We start from the raw sequence: 18766 nt of genomic DNA on the forward strand, positions 1-18766 counted from the left end.
TACTTCTAACCACCTTTTCAGAGCAGTTACTGAATGCAAACTAAGCTTTTACTCTTGCCCATCACAGCTCCTCCACAGTCATCAAATTGTACTGCCCTGAGTGTTATAGACTTTAGCAGACAATTTTCAAAAATTCTTACCTGAGTAAGTTAAGGTCTACACCATTGTGCAGAATGCTTTTCAGTAAGTAGAAGACTCTTATGTAAAAGTGAACAGAAAGGCAAGCTTCTATATGGCTTGCAAAGGGTATCAAATGGGATATTCAACTGCAATTGAGTAACTAATTCCTTTTTAATTTAATGGAATTAGGTAGCTTTCACTTTTGAAAATCCCACTAGGCACCTACATCTATCTTTAGGTATTCTTAAAATTTTACCTTCAGCTTCAAAAATTTTACAATTCAATCACAGTATCAAACAAAAATATAAGGATCATGACTATGATTTTCACAACGCAGTATTAAACACACGGTACCTTTTCCTACACAGATACAAAATTCTCATTTTTCTAAGACTACTTATGTTAATACGTAAACTATAAAGTTCACATACCCTCTGCTTCATCCAAATTTATTTTCTGACATTTTTTTTTCCCAATCTTTGCAATAGAGTCTTCTCTCTTTGACAGCCGGACTTCCCTAGCATTTTTTCCATTTTCGCCTTTCATTTTGATAGAATTAGACTTTCCTAGAGTTCTTCCCTCTCCCTGCATTAGAAGGAAAGTTAAGGTACTACTTACATTTAGGCTATATCATTGAGTACATAACATGGTCTAAGTGAATAAAAAAGTTATTTTGAAAACACATTTTTCTAACACCACCACAACAAATGTTTTAGTTTAATCTTGATTACTGCAAAGAACATTTGCCATAGTAGTTGCCAAAATTGTATAAACAAATATAATATTGTTTACTGTGAAGAATTCACATTATAGAAAGAGCCTTTGAACTTCAGAGTAGTTCAATCATTTTCAAATACAGATAAGCCAATGAGACAAGAAACAACAAATACAACACAGTGAAAGAGCTATTTGATTCATCATGAAGACAAAGTTCTCACAAATAAATACTGTTCACAGTGGAAAAATATCAGATGAATTATAGCTATACTCAATCTAGTTACACAATTTGGCTGATTCAAAATCATGGATAAATGCAGCTTTTAGTATAGAATTCCAGAAGGAAACAAAAGATTATCTAAGGGACAAAAATCATTGCAGAAGACTTACAGTAGATACTTGATTTCTTGAAGTAGTTACAGTTGCACTCTGTTTTACTGATGCACCTTTTTGTTTATCTGTAAACACTAAACATAAACATACCTTCTATAACTACAAAGTTATAAATTCCCAAAGAAGTAATATTTAAGTGACAATGATGCACAAAATAGACTTTTTGTTTTAAAATTTTTCGAAGAAAATTTCTCAGAAAATAAAGTGAGCACAATTGATATCCCTGACATTTTTCAGTCAAAACCTACCAGAATCTCCCTTGCATCTTCAAATTTTTCTAATACTGGCAATATTTTTAGAGATGCTGAATTTTCATTTAAGTTCTCCTAAATTTTCAGTTGGTTTAGATCAAACAGCTTTTAAAAATCTCAGCTAATAATTCAGTTTGTAATTCTCAAATTTAGAATTTAACCAAGAAAAAAAAAAGACCACTGAAAGGTCATGTTGATTCTTTTCCAACCTGTTTTGTGCATCAATTGTTTTCTAGACATTGCCACATCCTCCTTGTCTACTTCTAAGTAACTAAACAGCTCCTTCAAATTACATCTACCTACAACAAATATACTAACCGAAGACCAAGCGGCAAACACAGAATCATGGCCCTTTTTCATTGGCATATTGCCACAGAATCAGACTATTGCTAGAATGATCCTCTATCATTTAGGCTCTTACAGCAGCTGGCAGCACATAGGATTACAGTTTTACTTGTAATCCTTAAACTAATTATCTGTGAGGGTATTTAGATTGATATCTTTTTTCAAACTGACAATTGTTTCTGTTTCCTAGAAAAATAACAAATCTGATTCTCCTCAATAAATAACTCCATCTTTATTTTCGTAGTTATTTCTCAAAGAGGATCTCTGCTCTAAGTCAATTTAATTTAACCACATCTAATTTCATTTTTAAAACTAAGTGTTCTATATCTATAAAAAGGTCTCCTAATGAAACCAAACCTTTACTCTCAAGGCTGCTTACATTAATCTAGCATGTTAATTGTGCTAAAAGATTGTCAGCTGTTGAGTTGATCAACTTCTATTTTTCAAATTATTTTGTCCAGGGAAATCACAAATTATATTCTTTTTAGTATTATCTCCAGAAATCATCACTTAAAACTGGAGATGTAGGCTCTCCTACTTTCTCATGTTAAAGAAGGGGTCTATCATAGCAGCATATACAGCTGGTCCACAAACCGCAACTGTTTTACTTATACAGAACATTTCTTATTAATTAATTGCCAAATTCACAGAAGTTATTTGGCATTTTATTCTCATTATTATTACTAGGTACTATGTCCCTAAATGTGTGTGTGTGTGTATCTATGGCTGAGTGCAAGTAAAATGTTTAAGTATTACTAGTGCAAAAATTTCTTACAGCAAAGTTGCTATCAACAGATGAATTTAATTTTCAATCTTTAGAAACTGCACTCATTTTTAGTTAAAAATAATATATGCTACACGTGACATATCTAAATTTAAACACATTTACCTCACCTTCACGTCAACAGAAGAAACTAACTGAAGTCAGTGTTTATGAAACTGACTTGACATCATAAATACAAGCTTTTATGCCAACTTACCTCTACCCTTTGTTGGCTCTTTTTCATCTAGAACAACCCGCTGACCATCCAGATTAGATATAGGGACACCAAGATCAAGTGGTTCCTGCTCACCATTCTAAAGTCGGATCACAGTTTGTATATAATAAAGAAAAAGCTGTTTTCAGAACAAATTTATGCAGTCTGACATTTTTTGAAAGAAAATGAGCAAAGCATTTTTACATTTCAGTGTAGCCTCAATATATCCTTCTTCTACCATTCTAAAAATGTTAATTCCATTTGTGTGTAAAACTACCTTGATTACAATGAGCGTAACCCATTTATGTGAGGAGAATGGTATTTCAGGAAAAGAAGATAAAAGGTGAAAAAAAATCACCCAATTTGCAAGTGCACAAATACTCTAGGACCATTAGTGTGTATGTTCAGCAAATCATATTTTTCAGAGGAAGTTTGAGATTATTTTATATTCTAAATTGGTTGCATTTTCTTAATTTTGTAATGTTATTAAATTAAGTTACCTTTATATCAACATGTTTTTCAGTTATTTTAAAAACATGGACTGGTTCAGCCAAGACAGTATACATTCTAGAAATACCACAAAAGTAACTTTCCATTCCTTGATATTCCATCATAATAGAATAGAGAAAATGCTAGCCAAGTGTTTAGTAGTAGAGAAGCTGAATCAGTCTGCTCCCGCAGAAGTTTTCTGAGAGGAGATTTGAGGCAACTTTCCTGATTCCCAGGATAATGGAACAATAGCTTTAACTAATCTCAATTTTCCCTGGCTAATAATGGGAAAAGTTGAGCTCTGGAAGAAGCTAAGATCAGGCTCTATTATTTAGGATGTTGGATTTATTCTGAAGGAGAATATAAAACAGATGCAGACTAAAGCTTTGAGGTAGTTACTATTAAACATAATCGTTATGATTACCATGCATTTTCATCTCAACATGTAGTTATAAATACAGATTTTAATGCCTAATTATAAGGATAGGAATAATTTCAGGGACTATCATATGATCTTCTACAGACAAAAAATATTGCAGCTTGAATTACATCAAAAGATACTTACTAGTCTTGCCACAAGTTCATTAAGATTTAAACCATATTTTGCAACCACAGGCCTTAAGACCTCTGTTACTGGTTTGGTGGGTTTAGCCTTCAAACCAACTGATCGATTGATTGGAACAAGATCCAGCCTGAAACACATCAATTGTAACATTAAGTATGAAATATTCCAATAAACAAAAGGAATGAAATATATAAAATCCAATCTACAGCAAAGTTATACTAGTTTACAGCCAGTGACCCTGAAACTTCACTAGCACAAATCTATCCTAACCTGAAGGTATAAAGCACTTTTATTAAAAATAAAACTTCCTCTGTTTCACTTGCCAGAGCTGAGTGAAGGCATGAGCCAACCTAATTGCATGGTGATCCTCAGACCAATTAGATACATTCCGTAGCACTTTCATCTTTACAGTGAGGTTGCTCTGACCATTCTGGTCCAGAAGTGCTTCCAAAGTAACTCCGTGCCTGTACTGTAGCCTTGGATGCAAGAAAAATACTCCTCCCACTTCCACAAGAAAGACTCACAATGTCCTATTCAATCACTTGAAATAGGCTTGGACAGGAATTTTTATTTTTAAGCATAGGAACAAATACAGTGGAATTCCAGATGATGCTCATTTCTGGCTAGATGCCGCCATATCACAAAAAAATTGCTATTAAGAGAAACTTATGTGCAAAAGCTGTAAAAGCAATTCAGTTGGAATTTAAAGGATAAAGACAGCCCTCTTCAGAGACTACTACACGATTTTATATCATTTCATAAAAAATAGCAAAAAAAAAAAGGGAAATAAGAAAAGGTTTTAAAAACCCAAACAACTATTCCATTTATGTCTATTTCCCTGTACGGAACTGTGCCTAGCTTTGTTTTGGTTTTTTTTTTAATGCTTTTCATCTGTGCCCTGATGCCTCCATAACAGCCACATTTGACTATAATGGCCCTATAGTATGAAAACAAGGGCAGGCTTATTACTAACAAAACTATCAGAAGAAATATACATCATCGGAAGAAATGAAAATTATTAGTGATTTTGTCAGTCATGATTAGATGTAAACCCCATCTTTTCTCTCACAGAAATTACTTACAAGATGTTTAGTCTTATTGACTTTTTCCTTCCACAAGAAACCTGAATAACTGAAACTTTGTCTTTCATATTTTCTTTGAATACAACAGCTACTAAATAGAAATGATCAATTTTAATCATTAACTGGTAATTGACACAGAAGTGGCAGACATTCAGGTAACCAACCATATCCACATAGTATTTGTCTTATGTCTGAAAACATTCCAAATACTTGAGTATTTTTGCTTAGACATTGTCTACCCAGAGAAGGAAATAATGTAGAACATCTCTACATTTTAATTAACACGCAAATAACATATGGTACTGCCTACTTAAAAGTTACTTTTTAATTTGGAAACTCAACAAACTCACACCTAATAGAAGACTGCTCAATCTCAATTTTGAAATTGAATATGCTATACCATATTCATTAATCTGAAGTACCCTTAAATAGAAACTAGCCCTGCTTCCTAAGGAAAAGTAATATAAAGCCAAAATGAAGAATGCCTGACAAAATAAATTTCATTAATTTCAAACGCGCAACTCAATAATGTAACACAAACATTCTACTTCATTACTTTTTCCTGAAATAATTATTTCAGGAGTTTTCATAGCACTAGTTTGGGTTTTTAGAATTTAGGAACATTAAAATGTTTTCTGGCATTTTGGAAAAAATATAAACAGATTATTTTGAAAAAACTGTATACTATAAAATAATATTACATAGTATTAAATATATAATGTACTGGATTATATTATACCTCTATTAATAATACTTTAACATTTACTTGTTTAAGATTCAGGACTAAAATCTATACTCAGATGAATTTATATTTACACAATTTGTCTTACTGTAACCTACCAGTTAGGCACATAATAACAGATGTAACTGAATGGGAATATGTAATCAATAAATATATCCATTTCATCTTAAAGGCCTGGTTTTTTTATTGCTGCATTTAGGATTAGTCTAGGAGACTTGCAGTTCAATTTCCATCTCATTCTTGTGCTGCTTCAACCTACTAAACATGTCTCTTCCTGATGTGGAAGATCCCTCTGGGCCTGCAGATCTGTCCTGTATGCTTGTTCACAACTGCTTCAGCTTGAGCAGTTAGACGTCATAATAATATTTAAATGTCCCTAAACTGGAACACTGGCATCAAAATCCCATGTGTGTCCCAGACAGCAATCCAGAAACCTTCCTCTTGCAGCATTTAAAACTCACCAGGTTCTGCTCTACTCGTTTTGAAATGTTCCTGTAGGCCCACATTTCTCCCATTGATCCTTACCCCGGTTGCCCTCATCCGAATTACCTTTTAGAGGTAGCCTAATCTCACCATAACCTGTAGAGGAAGCACTTCGCAGCTGGCTCCAAATCTAAGGGATATCAGTGCCTAAACACAGGCAGGATATCTAACTCAGGCACTTGTGTAACTCAGAGAATCCCCATGCTAAATGCATCTCTCCTGCATAAGTGTTGTTGCAATCTAAAGGAAAAATGGATTTTAATAGAAACTCAAACTGCAAGTTAACTGCAAGAAATGGAAGTCAATCATTTTCAGTTACAAACATTAGGTCACCTTCCTTCTTCACATGAGACTCTTTGCTTGACACTAAGGCCTGTTTCTTCTAATGTGCCTGTACAATGAATGGGAACCTTAAATCCCCTAATGCTGGGTTCTGCATTACAATCTAAGATGTTGCGTTGCATTGCATGGCTAACTGGACTTTTTACTGGATTCAGGCAAATTCTTTTCCGCACTAACTACTGTTTTGCTGCACAGCTAACTGACAATATACTCTAGTGCACTTACAAAAAGTAAAATGGAAAATGGGGTGGCAAATGCCAGAGGAAGATAGTATTTTTGACTCTTACCGAAATAAAGTGCGTTTTTCTAAACGTAGGTCCCGAGACTCCAGGATGCTACTGTCTTGGTGCAATACAAGTGGCTACAGAGCATGTGTCAGGAACAAAAGAAGAGAGCGCAAATTATTTTTAAGATACGTAAAAAAGAACAGCTGAGTGGTTAAAAAACATTTCAGATAACTCAGAAAACTATTAATATAGGTTGTATGCATTCTAGTGGATATTCATTTACAATATGCAACATGATTAAAGTGTATTTTATTTTGGCTAGTTGTGAGACAATGACCAAACTTCAACTCCCACTGGAGTCAGCAGGCATTCAGGAACTCGGTGTTTCAAAACAAACCTAAGTCCTTCAACTCAAATAAATTATTACATAGAATGATGCATTAGAACATATGGCAAGTTAACAGTCTTTAAAGATTTAAAAGAACAGGCACATAACTATGCACATTCATTGATTTTTTTTTTCATTGTAATCATCTAGATTGATCATAAGCACAAATTTAAGACAATAAATGTTTCACATCCACAGCTTTTCTTTGAATTGGAGACACTTCTGTTGGAATAAGAGCCATCACCCCCACTCAGCGTAGACTGCTGTCTTAGAAATTTTCCTCGATATTAAAACATGTACCTTAATTCTAGCATGGATTCATCTCATTCGTCTTTGAACAACTGAATGTCATTATGTTTCGTTGCTTTAACAAAGTACCATCTACTACGACACATTTGTTTTCTTTGTGGATACTTTCAATTAAGTACAAGCTAACCGTTACCCTGGACAAACTACATGGACTAGATACCTAAATTAACTTAATTATTATAAGGAAATCCTTGCCATAAGCTCTACTCTGCTTTCTGTAATGTAGATACCACAACCACAGTACTCCACCAATTCTGGTTTCCCTAAAATTCTCCATCAAATAACTAGCATTGCCAATTAAAGCTATAGGTAGAACCAGGAGATATGTATTATTACTGAGAGAACAGAATTCCTTATTGGTAAAATAAATATGAAAACACTTTTAAAAAAGCACAGGAATATGCCGTACCTTATCACCTCCAACTAAAAAAAGGTCCACTGCAGCTATGTTAATGCCATGTTTCTCACAGAGCCCAGATAGCACCTCTTTGATAGAGAATCCAGATTTAACAGCCATTTTGCTGGATGAACCATCCGGAAGGTTTATACAGCAGTATTTGGGGGATTTCTCTTTATCTGGTACAAATGCAGGTAATCTTGAAGCTTCCGACTTGACAAGAAAAAGAAAGAAAAGTCAGTGCCCAATGGGAAAATTAGGAGTGTGCATAAACATTCAGAGTCTGTACAAATAAAACCAAGCTAAGAAGCATACCTTCTACCATGTTTACAGTTTAGAAATCCTTCCCAATATCACAAATATCAGATAAATTTAAATCCTGAAAAAAACCCAAATGTTTAAACATAACAGCACTGCACAAATCTAAATGTATTTCAAGAACAGATGAAGTTTTAGACAGTGAGGGTGTAAAACAGGTTACAAGATTCTCAAACTACAGCACAGAACTCGTAATCAAAAAGTGTAAGAAGTAAATAAAATCTTATTATCTTCCAAATAGCTAAGTGTCTATACTCAATAATGGCCCACTGATGTAAAAATAACCATTGGCACATTTTGAATCAACATTTCAGTGATGAGGAACACCTTAAACATCAGGTTCCTCAAACAAAATTTCCTCTTCTAACATAATCTGAAAGCTACACATACAAATACACCACAGAGAAATTAGAATTTTAAAATAATTCACTTAATGATATGCTTTTTTTTTATCAAAGGGGAAAAAAGTACAATGTTATGGGTTAAGGCTAAAGGGCACAGCATTAACCTTTATCCTAGAGTAACAGTAGAATAGTAACACTACAACAAAATATCAATAGTATATTTGAAAATTTAACAAAAAGCTCACTTATAACTTAAAAGGACACTAAAAAATACTGTTTTCAACAGTCTTCTAGGGCGCTCATGGTGCTTTTTCTCTTCTCTTTAACTTGCTGCTTCTCATCCAAATCACATTAACTTTCTGACAATCGGTTGGAGTGGGAGAGAAAAGAGGGGTTGTTGCTTTAGGGAGGCTTTGTGTTTCCTGTTTTTTAAGATAAGACTTTTCTGCAACAGAAATAAACATGTCTTTGCCATGCTTGCTTCCCTGATCAATATTTGTAGCATAGGCAAAATTACATAGTCGCTAGAATCTAGTCTACTAGAGGGATACCAAGACTACAGAAAAACTTTTTAAAATTTTCTTTTTTATCTTCTTCCTCCGTATCAACATAGTTACAATATAGTATTACATTTATGTTCTATTTTAATACTGTTTTAATTTTGCATATCATTAGTTTTACACTGCAAAGGTAGACCTTGATGGTTAGAAATCACAGTGTCTTCACTGATGATGATTTTCCTACATACTATGACAAAATCAGTGTTTGCAATGAAATTCCCTACCTCTCTTTCCTCAGATTTTAGGAGTTAAGTTATAATGACAAGAAGAAAAACTCACAACTTTAAAAGAAACAGGGAGCAAAGACACATGACAGACACTGGTGCCACAGAAATCAGCCTAACACAACTTGCATACAGGTCAAGCAGTGGGAAAGCTTTAACATGTCGTTGCTCAGAACAGAATCTCAAAGCTCTGGTAGGTGGAAAAAGCTGTTTATAAAGAGGTAGAGTAGCTCCCTTTGAAGGGCAAACTTGTATGCTGGAAGTTCAATGGTGTCTGATGTTAAGACAGACAAGGTACAAAGGATATCTTTCTGTTACAAGGACAAAAGAAGAAGCAATATATGAACACAACCTCTATTACATTTCTAGTACTCTAAAATTGCTCAGTATTACATCTTGCCCTCTAACTGCATCACTTAAAGACTGTTTCTCAAATTATTACTTTAAACAAATTACTTCACACTACTTAGAAAATAAGTAATTCACTGTTTTCACTGCTTCCCCACTTCTTCATTATTAAGAGCTGGTCATTACCAAGTCAAGACTAGCAGTTGATGACATGGAGCCTTGTGATTCCCGTCTGTATGATAATCCATTGGACTGAATAGAATCTGTTTGTGGGAAGAATCAGCAATCAGTAAAAAGACTTACTTTTATTATTTATTATAATACAGAAAGCTATTTCAAATATTAGCTTCTCTGGTCAGAAAAATAATTTTTTTCATTAAAGGAAAAACCACCAGAACTTCATATTGTGCACTGAAGCATGCAAAACCAAAACAATATTTGGTCAAGTATTTCTTGGTTATGTAACCCTTGAATAACACCACTTGCTTTTATATTTCCCTCTGTCACACCCAAGGACTCACTTAGATGCAAACTAAACATGATGAGATTAGTCACATCTATTGCTGAAACAAGTTTGCAACAAAGTGGAATGTGAATACTCACCATTTGGATAATCACCATTTTCTTTTCTCTTCTGGGATTTTCCCAAACTCTTACTTCTTGACCATGAGAAAAATGTTCCCCTTTTCTTCTTCTCAGTGTCCTCCTCTCCTGACTCTTCATTTAAAGATCTTCCTGACTTTGATTTACCACTTAACTATCACCAAAACACAATTAAATCATTGGTTAGATCACAGTTGTAAGTATATTACCTAATATAAACCTTCCCACACTTCTTCCCAAAACGAGAGTGTGATGGTCAGGTTAGCTGTCATCTTTACCCCACTCACAAGAGTATATACCAGCATGCCTCTCAGTAGTAATCAAAAAAAAGAAAAAAAATCCCCCCAAAAATAGTGGAAACAAAAAGAAATACATAGACGGAAATGTGCTATGTGACAGGGAGTACAAAACAGTAGCTGGAAACAAACCACAGAGAGCTCCTGCAGACATGAAAGCAGTCTCCACAGCTCACCAGTAATGCCTAAGTTAATGTGGAAAGGCCATTTGCCTTGTTTTTAAAACACAGAATTTAATTTTGGTATTTCAGATATTTTTCCTAGGCTAGGCTTAAACTTGAACTGCATTTAAAGACAATGACAAAGTATTGTTTAACATTTACAAGTATAATCAAAGTATTTATTAGTGCTGAAGAATACAAATAACAGGAATGTTTGATATTAAACTAAACTTGCTTTTAACAAGATACCGTTCTTGTTAGATTATTAGAGTATTCCTTAAAATACTACTTTTAAAAGGTTCCTAGTCATAAAAATACATAATAGCAGATGGGCTAATGTGTAGTGATTGACATGAAAAATGCAAAGTTATAATTTATCCATACAGTTATGTAATACTATGGTGGTATTATCTACATGAAGAAAAAATAAATTCTAAATAATGTTAGGACATCAGTAAGACTACAGGTCTAGTTTTTAAGCAACTGTATCTGTTTTACACAGAATTATCTTAGTTCAATGGGGCTAAGAAATTTAAAAACTATCCTCGGCAAAGATCAGTTAGATTAGGTTAAGCCTTCTCCAGTAACTTCCAATAAAATGTCTGCTCTCAGCAAAGGTTAAAATATCACATCTTAATTCCAATATTCAATCAAAATAAGCTTCTCAACTGATACAGTAAAATAATACTAATTTTTTTATTTGTACACATATATTTAAATAATAACAAAGATTTAAAATTAGATTCAGGAAGTCAATAGCTAGAAATCTGATTCAAAGGTATGGATTAAAAAAAAAAAAAGTATTTTCCTGAGTATATAAAGATTTTGTAATTATATTTGCCAGCACCACTGAACAAACATTCTAATTGTTTTTTATATATTATCTTTGATCTTCTAAAGAACTTGAAAAACATTATTTAAGCGCATAGTTTTCAGATAACAACAATACAAAGGTAACCTTTTTCGGTGTTGAGATACTGGACTTCTCTGAGCTGATACTGTGTTTAGAAGTGGGGCTGCTGGGAACACGCTGAGGATCAGGAAGAGGACGACCTTCTACTTCAGCTAAGATGCATTCTTGGTAAAGGGGGGATTTGAGAAAGCGAGTATAGCTATCAAACTTCATCAAGTTAAATATCTGAAATTAAAACACAATGGATAATGGTTACATAAGCTTAAATAACACATGAAGAAAACGAAGCTCTTTCACAACAGCCAACTCCCACAAAATTTAGGACATTAACCTGAAAACAGCAGTAGGCATGACTTTGTTTAGACCTGGTTATATACACTGCATCAAAGTGAAACATAATTTGATCTATTCCCTTAGCACAGGTTTGGAAAAATGCTGTGATTTCTGCAAAGTGCATGAGAAGCTGAGATGCTGTAGAGTCTTGACAGCACCATCCTCATAGCCATCTTTTACTGCATTTACACCTTTGTACATTCTATGAGAAGTGCGTAACAAGCTAGCCCTTTTAAATATTTTTTAAATATTATTACATCAGTACTATATTTGACAGGATTAAATTATACAAGTGTGTTTTAAGGTAGCTGTGAACAAGAAAAAGTTTATGTTCTAAAGCTGAAGAATATGATATAAACACAACATGCAGTAGCACACAGTGATACAAGATATACAAGGTTAATTACTGACGCGGTGAGGAGCAGAGAGTCCTTCACAGTATTACGTAATGATCATGTGCCCAATCATATGAGGAAAAAAAAAATCAGTATCTTTGGTGCTGTAAAACCAAGACCTTGAAAAAGAACAGTTTACCTAAAATGGCTGCTCTGGGCAAGACCAACATTTATCTTTAACTAGATAGGAAGGAAGCAGCTCTATACCAGGCCAGGAGCAAATGTCTGAGGCTAATTTAGCCAAAGCTAAATTCATGAAAGTAAAGGAAGAAAAGTTCTTTGTTAAATACTTAACAATGTTTGAATTTCTTGTTCCATTTTTCAAACCTATATTTTTAAGTGAATTCATACTTTAACCTTTGTATCTTCTCCAGTGATCCACTTGATCTGAAAAAACAGTACGAATACCGCCTTCTTTGGACATAACAAATTCCCTACAAGCAAAGAATAGTACGCACTACCCAACTGGTTATGGCGTTCCCAAGAGTCTACAGGGAAGTCCATCACTAAGCCACTGCGGCCCAGCTGGAGATGGAAATCATTTTTCAGATTGTGCGGAGACACCCTTCTCAACAAGCATTAGTCCAAAGCTTTTCTGGCAAACTGCAAGATGCTGCAGTGTCACAGAAACCTAATGCAAACTGAATGCTGACTTCCACATTCTTGCCTTCCCCCCTCTATTCCCATTCCCTCTTAGGTGCTACCCGTTGTGTTTGTTGGGCCCTCTAACAAACTGTTTTCCACATGGTAAACTATGGAAAAAATACTTCCGTAGGGTTAGTTTTGCCAGCTTAACATTCTGAAACAGCTCAGCACAAAGATTAATGTGCCCTCGATGCAGTTTCAAAGAGACAATCCAGTGTCAATGGCTCTTCCCACTTGAGAAAACTGTTCACAAAGGGGAACGTCTCTCTCATGCTATGCAAGATACAATGCTCTGACCACAGGGATACTGGCAAAATTCAAAAAGTCAACTAGTTTCAGAGCACACGTAGTCTTAAGGTCAAAGCTTAACAAATTATTCAGCGTACACAATGCACATAACTTGGAAACATTGAGTTCTGTTGAACTGAATAACAGTGTGGTGTATTGCCAAAATAGCGTAAAATACGGAGGAGCAATTACAAGATATCAAAATGCCTCAATCTCAGAGACTCATAGATGAACTGCTGATACAAGGGTAGTTAGCAGGGAAAAATGGTAGGTGCAGCCTGCACGTACCAACACAGATGCAAAAACCAAGCTAACTGAAAGCCACAAAATACTTCACCTGTCCTTGAGGTTTTCAAGGAAAGGAAATGTATAGAGGTTACACTCAACAAATCACAGTATTTTAAGCTAAATGCAGTTTGTGCCCCCAAAATATAAGACACTATTTTACAGTGCAGCTAACCTTAAATACCTTAAATTTAATACAGTTTCAGGATGAAAAACAAAGCTTTTCAGAGTTTTCTGTCACAGAATCTAGCACCAAAAGAAGGTAAAATTGTTATTCCATGCTAGGTAGTTCTCTGCAATATTTTCTTTTCTTCTTCCGAAGGGACACAAAGACAGTTACTGCGGATATGAAATCCGTAGATTAAATACACTTAATACAGCAAAAATATTCCAACCTTTTAAACTTTGCTGGACAGAGTGATGACAGCTTAACTACTTTATCTTGAGCTGATCATCATCTGCCCTATTATGTTGCTAGCCCACGCTACAAACCCAATTTCCTGCATTTAGCATTATTATCATATTAATTTACACATGTAAATTTACACTAAATTCTGCTTTTTGGAAAAACCTAGCAGATGCTATTTCTTCTTCTTACAAATGAGAAAGAGAAATATAGCTTATAAAAGCATAATTTGAACTTTACACGTAAACAAGGGTAGAAAAACCTAAATCCATTTATGCAACTCCACATGAAGTAAATGATACTTTATTCTTATTTTAGTATCTTCAGGTGACCTACGCTGTCTTGCATCCAGAAACACTCAAAATACTTGTTCTTATTCTATTACAAGAAAAAGTGAAATCCAGCTAGACATTTTGGCTACATCCACACTGTCATATTACCCCACCTCTAACAACAGGCTCAAGGGCAAATTTGTCGGGCTATGGACAGAAAGCAACTTCCAGCAGCATTCCCAACAGGCCGTGCTCGAGAGCTGATGGTTTTGGCAGTGCTTTCCAAGGCACTTTCCCACACACTCTTCTGCAGCTCCACTGCAGCCTTACAGCAACACTCCCTGTTCCCCAGCATCACGTAACACTTACCCAATGACCACCACAGATCAGCACCCTTGCATGCTGTATAGTTCAGCGCTGACATCTTAAAAATCTTGTGAAAGACCACAAATGCAGAGCCTTCGCATTATTAACACGGTGTCACCGCCGCAAGCTGAACTTTGAAGGTCTGCGGGTGTGTAGTGCTAACTACCCACACCTACAGTTCTGTGTTCCCGAGGTCATACCACCCACCAGGGCCACAAAAGCGATCCACTGCAGAACCACCACTTAGGGAAACCAAGATATTAAGGGCCACCAAGGCAGCCAGTTACCCAGCACCGACCTCAGCCAGGCAACACACCTCCACCGGCACATCTAAACTCCAAGGCCGCTTACTCTGGCAGAAGTAACTCTCATCCTGCTTCCCCTAATTTTTCCGTGGGAGGAACAGGCCCCGACTGAGAGATCTGATGGGAGAACTACAGAGGCATTGACAATTTGAGATAAGGGGGCCAGGTCCAGACAGGCCACGTGGCTGGGATTAGACCCACAGCAGCACTTCACATCAGCATTTTCACCCACCTGATGAGCCCTCCAACCTAAGGACGCAGCGTTTTCAAAGAAGGAAGAAAACCTGCATCAGCCCAGCCACCAGGCTTATAAGAGCACCGTCTGCTCCACCAAACAACTGGGAGAGGATGAAGAGGAATTCAGGCATGGGCTCCACAAAGCCAAGATGAGGAACAGATGAAAAAACATCTGGGAAGATCGTGGCTGGTGATTCCCACAGAAGCCTCAGGCCGTGGTAGGTGCATGGGGGGTAGCTGCAATGTTGTAATGCTAGAAGCTACCAGCCCAGCAGTTAGACCTACCTTTCTACCTCCACTTCACAGATGGAGGAAGATACTATACCCACCTGCTCAGATTGCCCCAAAAGCATGCGATCTGAGGTTGTACAAAGACTGTGACCTGCTTCATTTATTCAGTTCAAACTATATCCTTGATTTCTGAGTAACACGATCTCAAAATTAGTTCTACTAACAAATTGTTAGGGTGGGAGAGTTACCAAACAGATTACTTAGGAGAAAAAAGAAACTTAAATTCTACAGAAAACGTAAAGCGTATCCTCTTGTTCCATAACTGTTCTGTTCTGAACATCAATAATTATTTAAAATACATCCACTTCAGAGGTCTTCAGGCAGCAACGGTTTTAACAAGCTCTTTGTCTGACAGTTCTATTAAAGCATAAGGGAAGGACTCCTTTAATACACAGACATACTGTACAAACCACTTTAACCAAAATTAGACACTATTTGTGTACACAACTGTCCACTAAAGAAAAGAATAAGCAATCATACGCAAACACCATATGCGATGGTGTTGCAAGACAAGGAATTATTTACTTGCACTAAACTTTCATTTCAATAATAGTACTTTTCAGATTATTTTTTAGTTAATGGAAATTTTCTGTACCTATGCAAATGTACAGAAAACCAGACAAGCAGCCTTCCATTATACAGCCTTTTTCTATTCTGCTAACAGAATCTATATGATCTTGACTTCGATGTCTTTTTATACACAGTAAAATATACAGCATGTGAAACCACTTGTATAGATTTTAAAGTACTTCAAAGGAAAAGATAATAGACATAAATGTACAGAAGTCAAGTTTTCTATGGTTACCTGAAGTTGCTGTTCCTTGAACATATCTGGATGCGGAGAATTGAGAATATCATCTGCCAACTGTGCCTGGCTATCAATATTAACTGGGGTTGTAGCTTTGCTACACAAAAACTTACTGAAGATCTCCCGAGCTCTGTAAGAAAGCTACAGAAAAGAAATGCTAAATGTATGTCTGCTTTAAAACCATATTTTTAGACAGGCATTTCCTACACTGATGTATTCCACCCCAAAATATACAGCCATTCTAGTTTTCTTAATATAAAAGCATTTTTCATTTAACAGCTTTTGTTAGTTTTAGGCATATAAATAGGGTTTCTCCTTTAAAATTACAAATATTCATCAAATATTTCTTAAGCAGTAAAAGTTGCCATCAAATAAAAATTATTATTTTCGCAGTTTGATAATTTTAGAAGTGAAACACATCAAATGCTGTCTTACAAAGGAGAATACATTTTCTAGATTTTAGAGCTTTTACATAACTGTTACTATTTAAATAAATCCTCTAAGCTTCAATTTCTAGAATTTAGAAAAAGGTAAGTATATATATATGAATATTTACAGTCAAAACCATTCATGCTCTATTTTTAACTTGTTTACTTTGAAACACCCACATTCTGAAAATAATGAAAAAACCACCAAACTGAGCTCAGAGCCCTTAAGGGTGGTGTTCAGAAAATACATTGTTCGAAGACAGAAGAAAGTGGGGAAAAAAACCTCAGTTGTCTACAAAAGAGCAAAGAGGGACTTGGAAGATGAAACCGTTTCCACAGTGTAAACCTGACTAGATTTGTCTGTGGTATAGACGAAGTGTTGCCAACCTGCACAACATTCAAAATCACCAAAACTGCCTGACCAATGTAGGACTATCTTAAAAGGATGAGATGAAGATTCTCATAATTTGTGAACAAACATGACTACACTTAGAGCAGGAGATATATCTAAGCTAGTTATAAACACATTATCTTGGCTAGTGAAGGCAGTCCAGCTGAAAGAGCACACCAGAGGCTAATTTTCACCTCTCCTTGACACGTTAAATTAACTTGCTCTGCACTCCCTTGCACTGGGCTGCTGCAGCTAGACGTTTTTCAACATCCAGTATACCTTAGCTCATTTTTACAGAGCTACCTCTGCAATTTACTGCAGTCTAAATATATCCAACATCCTAAACTTGGGACAGTGCTCTCAGGGGACTGAGAAAATTAGACTGAGGCTCCATCCCTATTTTAATGAAGTCACAGTACAAAGACCAAGCACAGCTCCAATAATTTCAATAATCTTGAAGAAGTAACAATTTTTGAAGAAGCAACACCATGTATTGAAATACAACATTGACTTACCTCTTTTTTATCATGTGCAGGTACATGGTTAAAATATTCACAGGCCTGCCAAAATAAAATATTTTCTTCACTAAATTCTTTCCGTAGAAATTCCTATGGGAAAAATAAACAAATAAATAAATGTCTCAAAGAAACGAAGTTACTTGCCATTTCAAACAACATATTTATAATGCTTGATAAGTTTGTGTAATGGTAACATTTCAATCAGTCTCACAGTCTAGTTTTCTTCTAAAGTAAAAATCAATGCATGTCCAATATATGCCTAGTGCTTCTCCTCTTTCTCGTTTCTTTTTAAATGTATACAATTGAGAAGAATCCATCAAGTTACAATCAAATCATTTGCACATACAAAGTTTGAAACTTCATGTTAAGTAGTGTATAAACTAGTGATTAAACTTTTAATAAAAATTTAAATAATTTATAACTACATTTAAAAATTACACTGTAAAACAGCTGTCTTTAACTGCAGTTCTACTAGTATAACACAGTAGATGTTTATCGAGCAGGGCCTGTAATCAATTCTGTATTCATTACAGCGTCCTTCTGCATCACATGGCAACTACAAAAAATCTTTTATCACTGCTTGTTGATGTGGTTACATGGGTTCTCCTTGGAAAATACATTCTTAGAGGAAAAAAAAAATCTCCCAGTAGAACACACAATAATCAGGACATTTATATTATAGCACCCAAAAGTCCAAATGAAGACTGGGATCCCATTCAGTTGGGAAACTGTACAACCGCAAACTGTCCCTGACTGAAACCTGTTTAATTTCATATTCTCTCAGCATATGTTTCTTGAAAGCATTTTAACCATTGGGGGGGGGGTGAACTTGGTCCTCTAAAAAAATTATCTAGGCACTCATGTAATTGGAACAATGCTTGTTTATACTGTAGAGCTTTAGGTATCGGTGTTTAATTAGAAATTTCACTTTATGTCAGCACACAAGCCACAACCTTCACTCAAGTGTCACACTGGTATCACTTAAGCTTCCTTAACATACGAGGCAGTCCCAGGAAGGAGTGTAAGAGTAATCTTCACAGAAATACTTAAAACTTAACTTTATTTGTGCTTTTTAGAGTTACACAGAGTTTAGGGAGTCCAACTGTAAGAAAGCAATTGAGATAAACTACAATACAGGGAGTCTAAAACCACTAGCAAGCTCTCAATTTAAACTAGAAGTTCTTCAGATACTTAACCTGAGACA

At 35.4% G+C, this 18766-nt stretch overlaps 1 protein-coding gene across 5 annotated transcripts in view; it reads right to left on the reverse strand.

Annotated features, from left to right (window-relative positions):
• Positions 1–18766, reverse strand: part of RGS12 (regulator of G protein signaling 12) — a 90047-nt gene that overhangs the window by 14905 nt on the left and 56376 nt on the right. For all 5 annotated transcript variants that reach the window (XM_069794732.1, XM_069794755.1, XM_069794763.1 and 2 more), the window contains 11 exons: positions 17560–17652; positions 16223–16366; positions 11640–11819; positions 10225–10378; positions 9808–9884; positions 7840–8040; positions 6794–6867; positions 3858–3984; positions 2807–2903; positions 1228–1304; positions 552–705 (listed from right to left, as the gene is read on the reverse strand). In XM_069794732.1, the coding sequence (XP_069650833.1) occupies positions 552–705; positions 1228–1304; positions 2807–2903; positions 3858–3984; positions 6794–6867; positions 7840–8040; positions 9808–9884; positions 10225–10378; positions 11640–11819; positions 16223–16366; positions 17560–17652 (1378 nt within the window). The remainder of the gene's footprint in view (positions 1–551; positions 706–1227; positions 1305–2806; positions 2904–3857; positions 3985–6793; positions 6868–7839; positions 8041–9807; positions 9885–10224; positions 10379–11639; positions 11820–16222; positions 16367–17559; positions 17653–18766) is intronic.

The sequence above is a fragment of the Haliaeetus albicilla genome, chromosome 1 (genome assembly GCF_947461875.1).
Source record: "Haliaeetus albicilla chromosome 1, bHalAlb1.1, whole genome shotgun sequence".
Taxonomy (NCBI): domain Eukaryota; kingdom Metazoa; phylum Chordata; class Aves; order Accipitriformes; family Accipitridae; genus Haliaeetus; species Haliaeetus albicilla.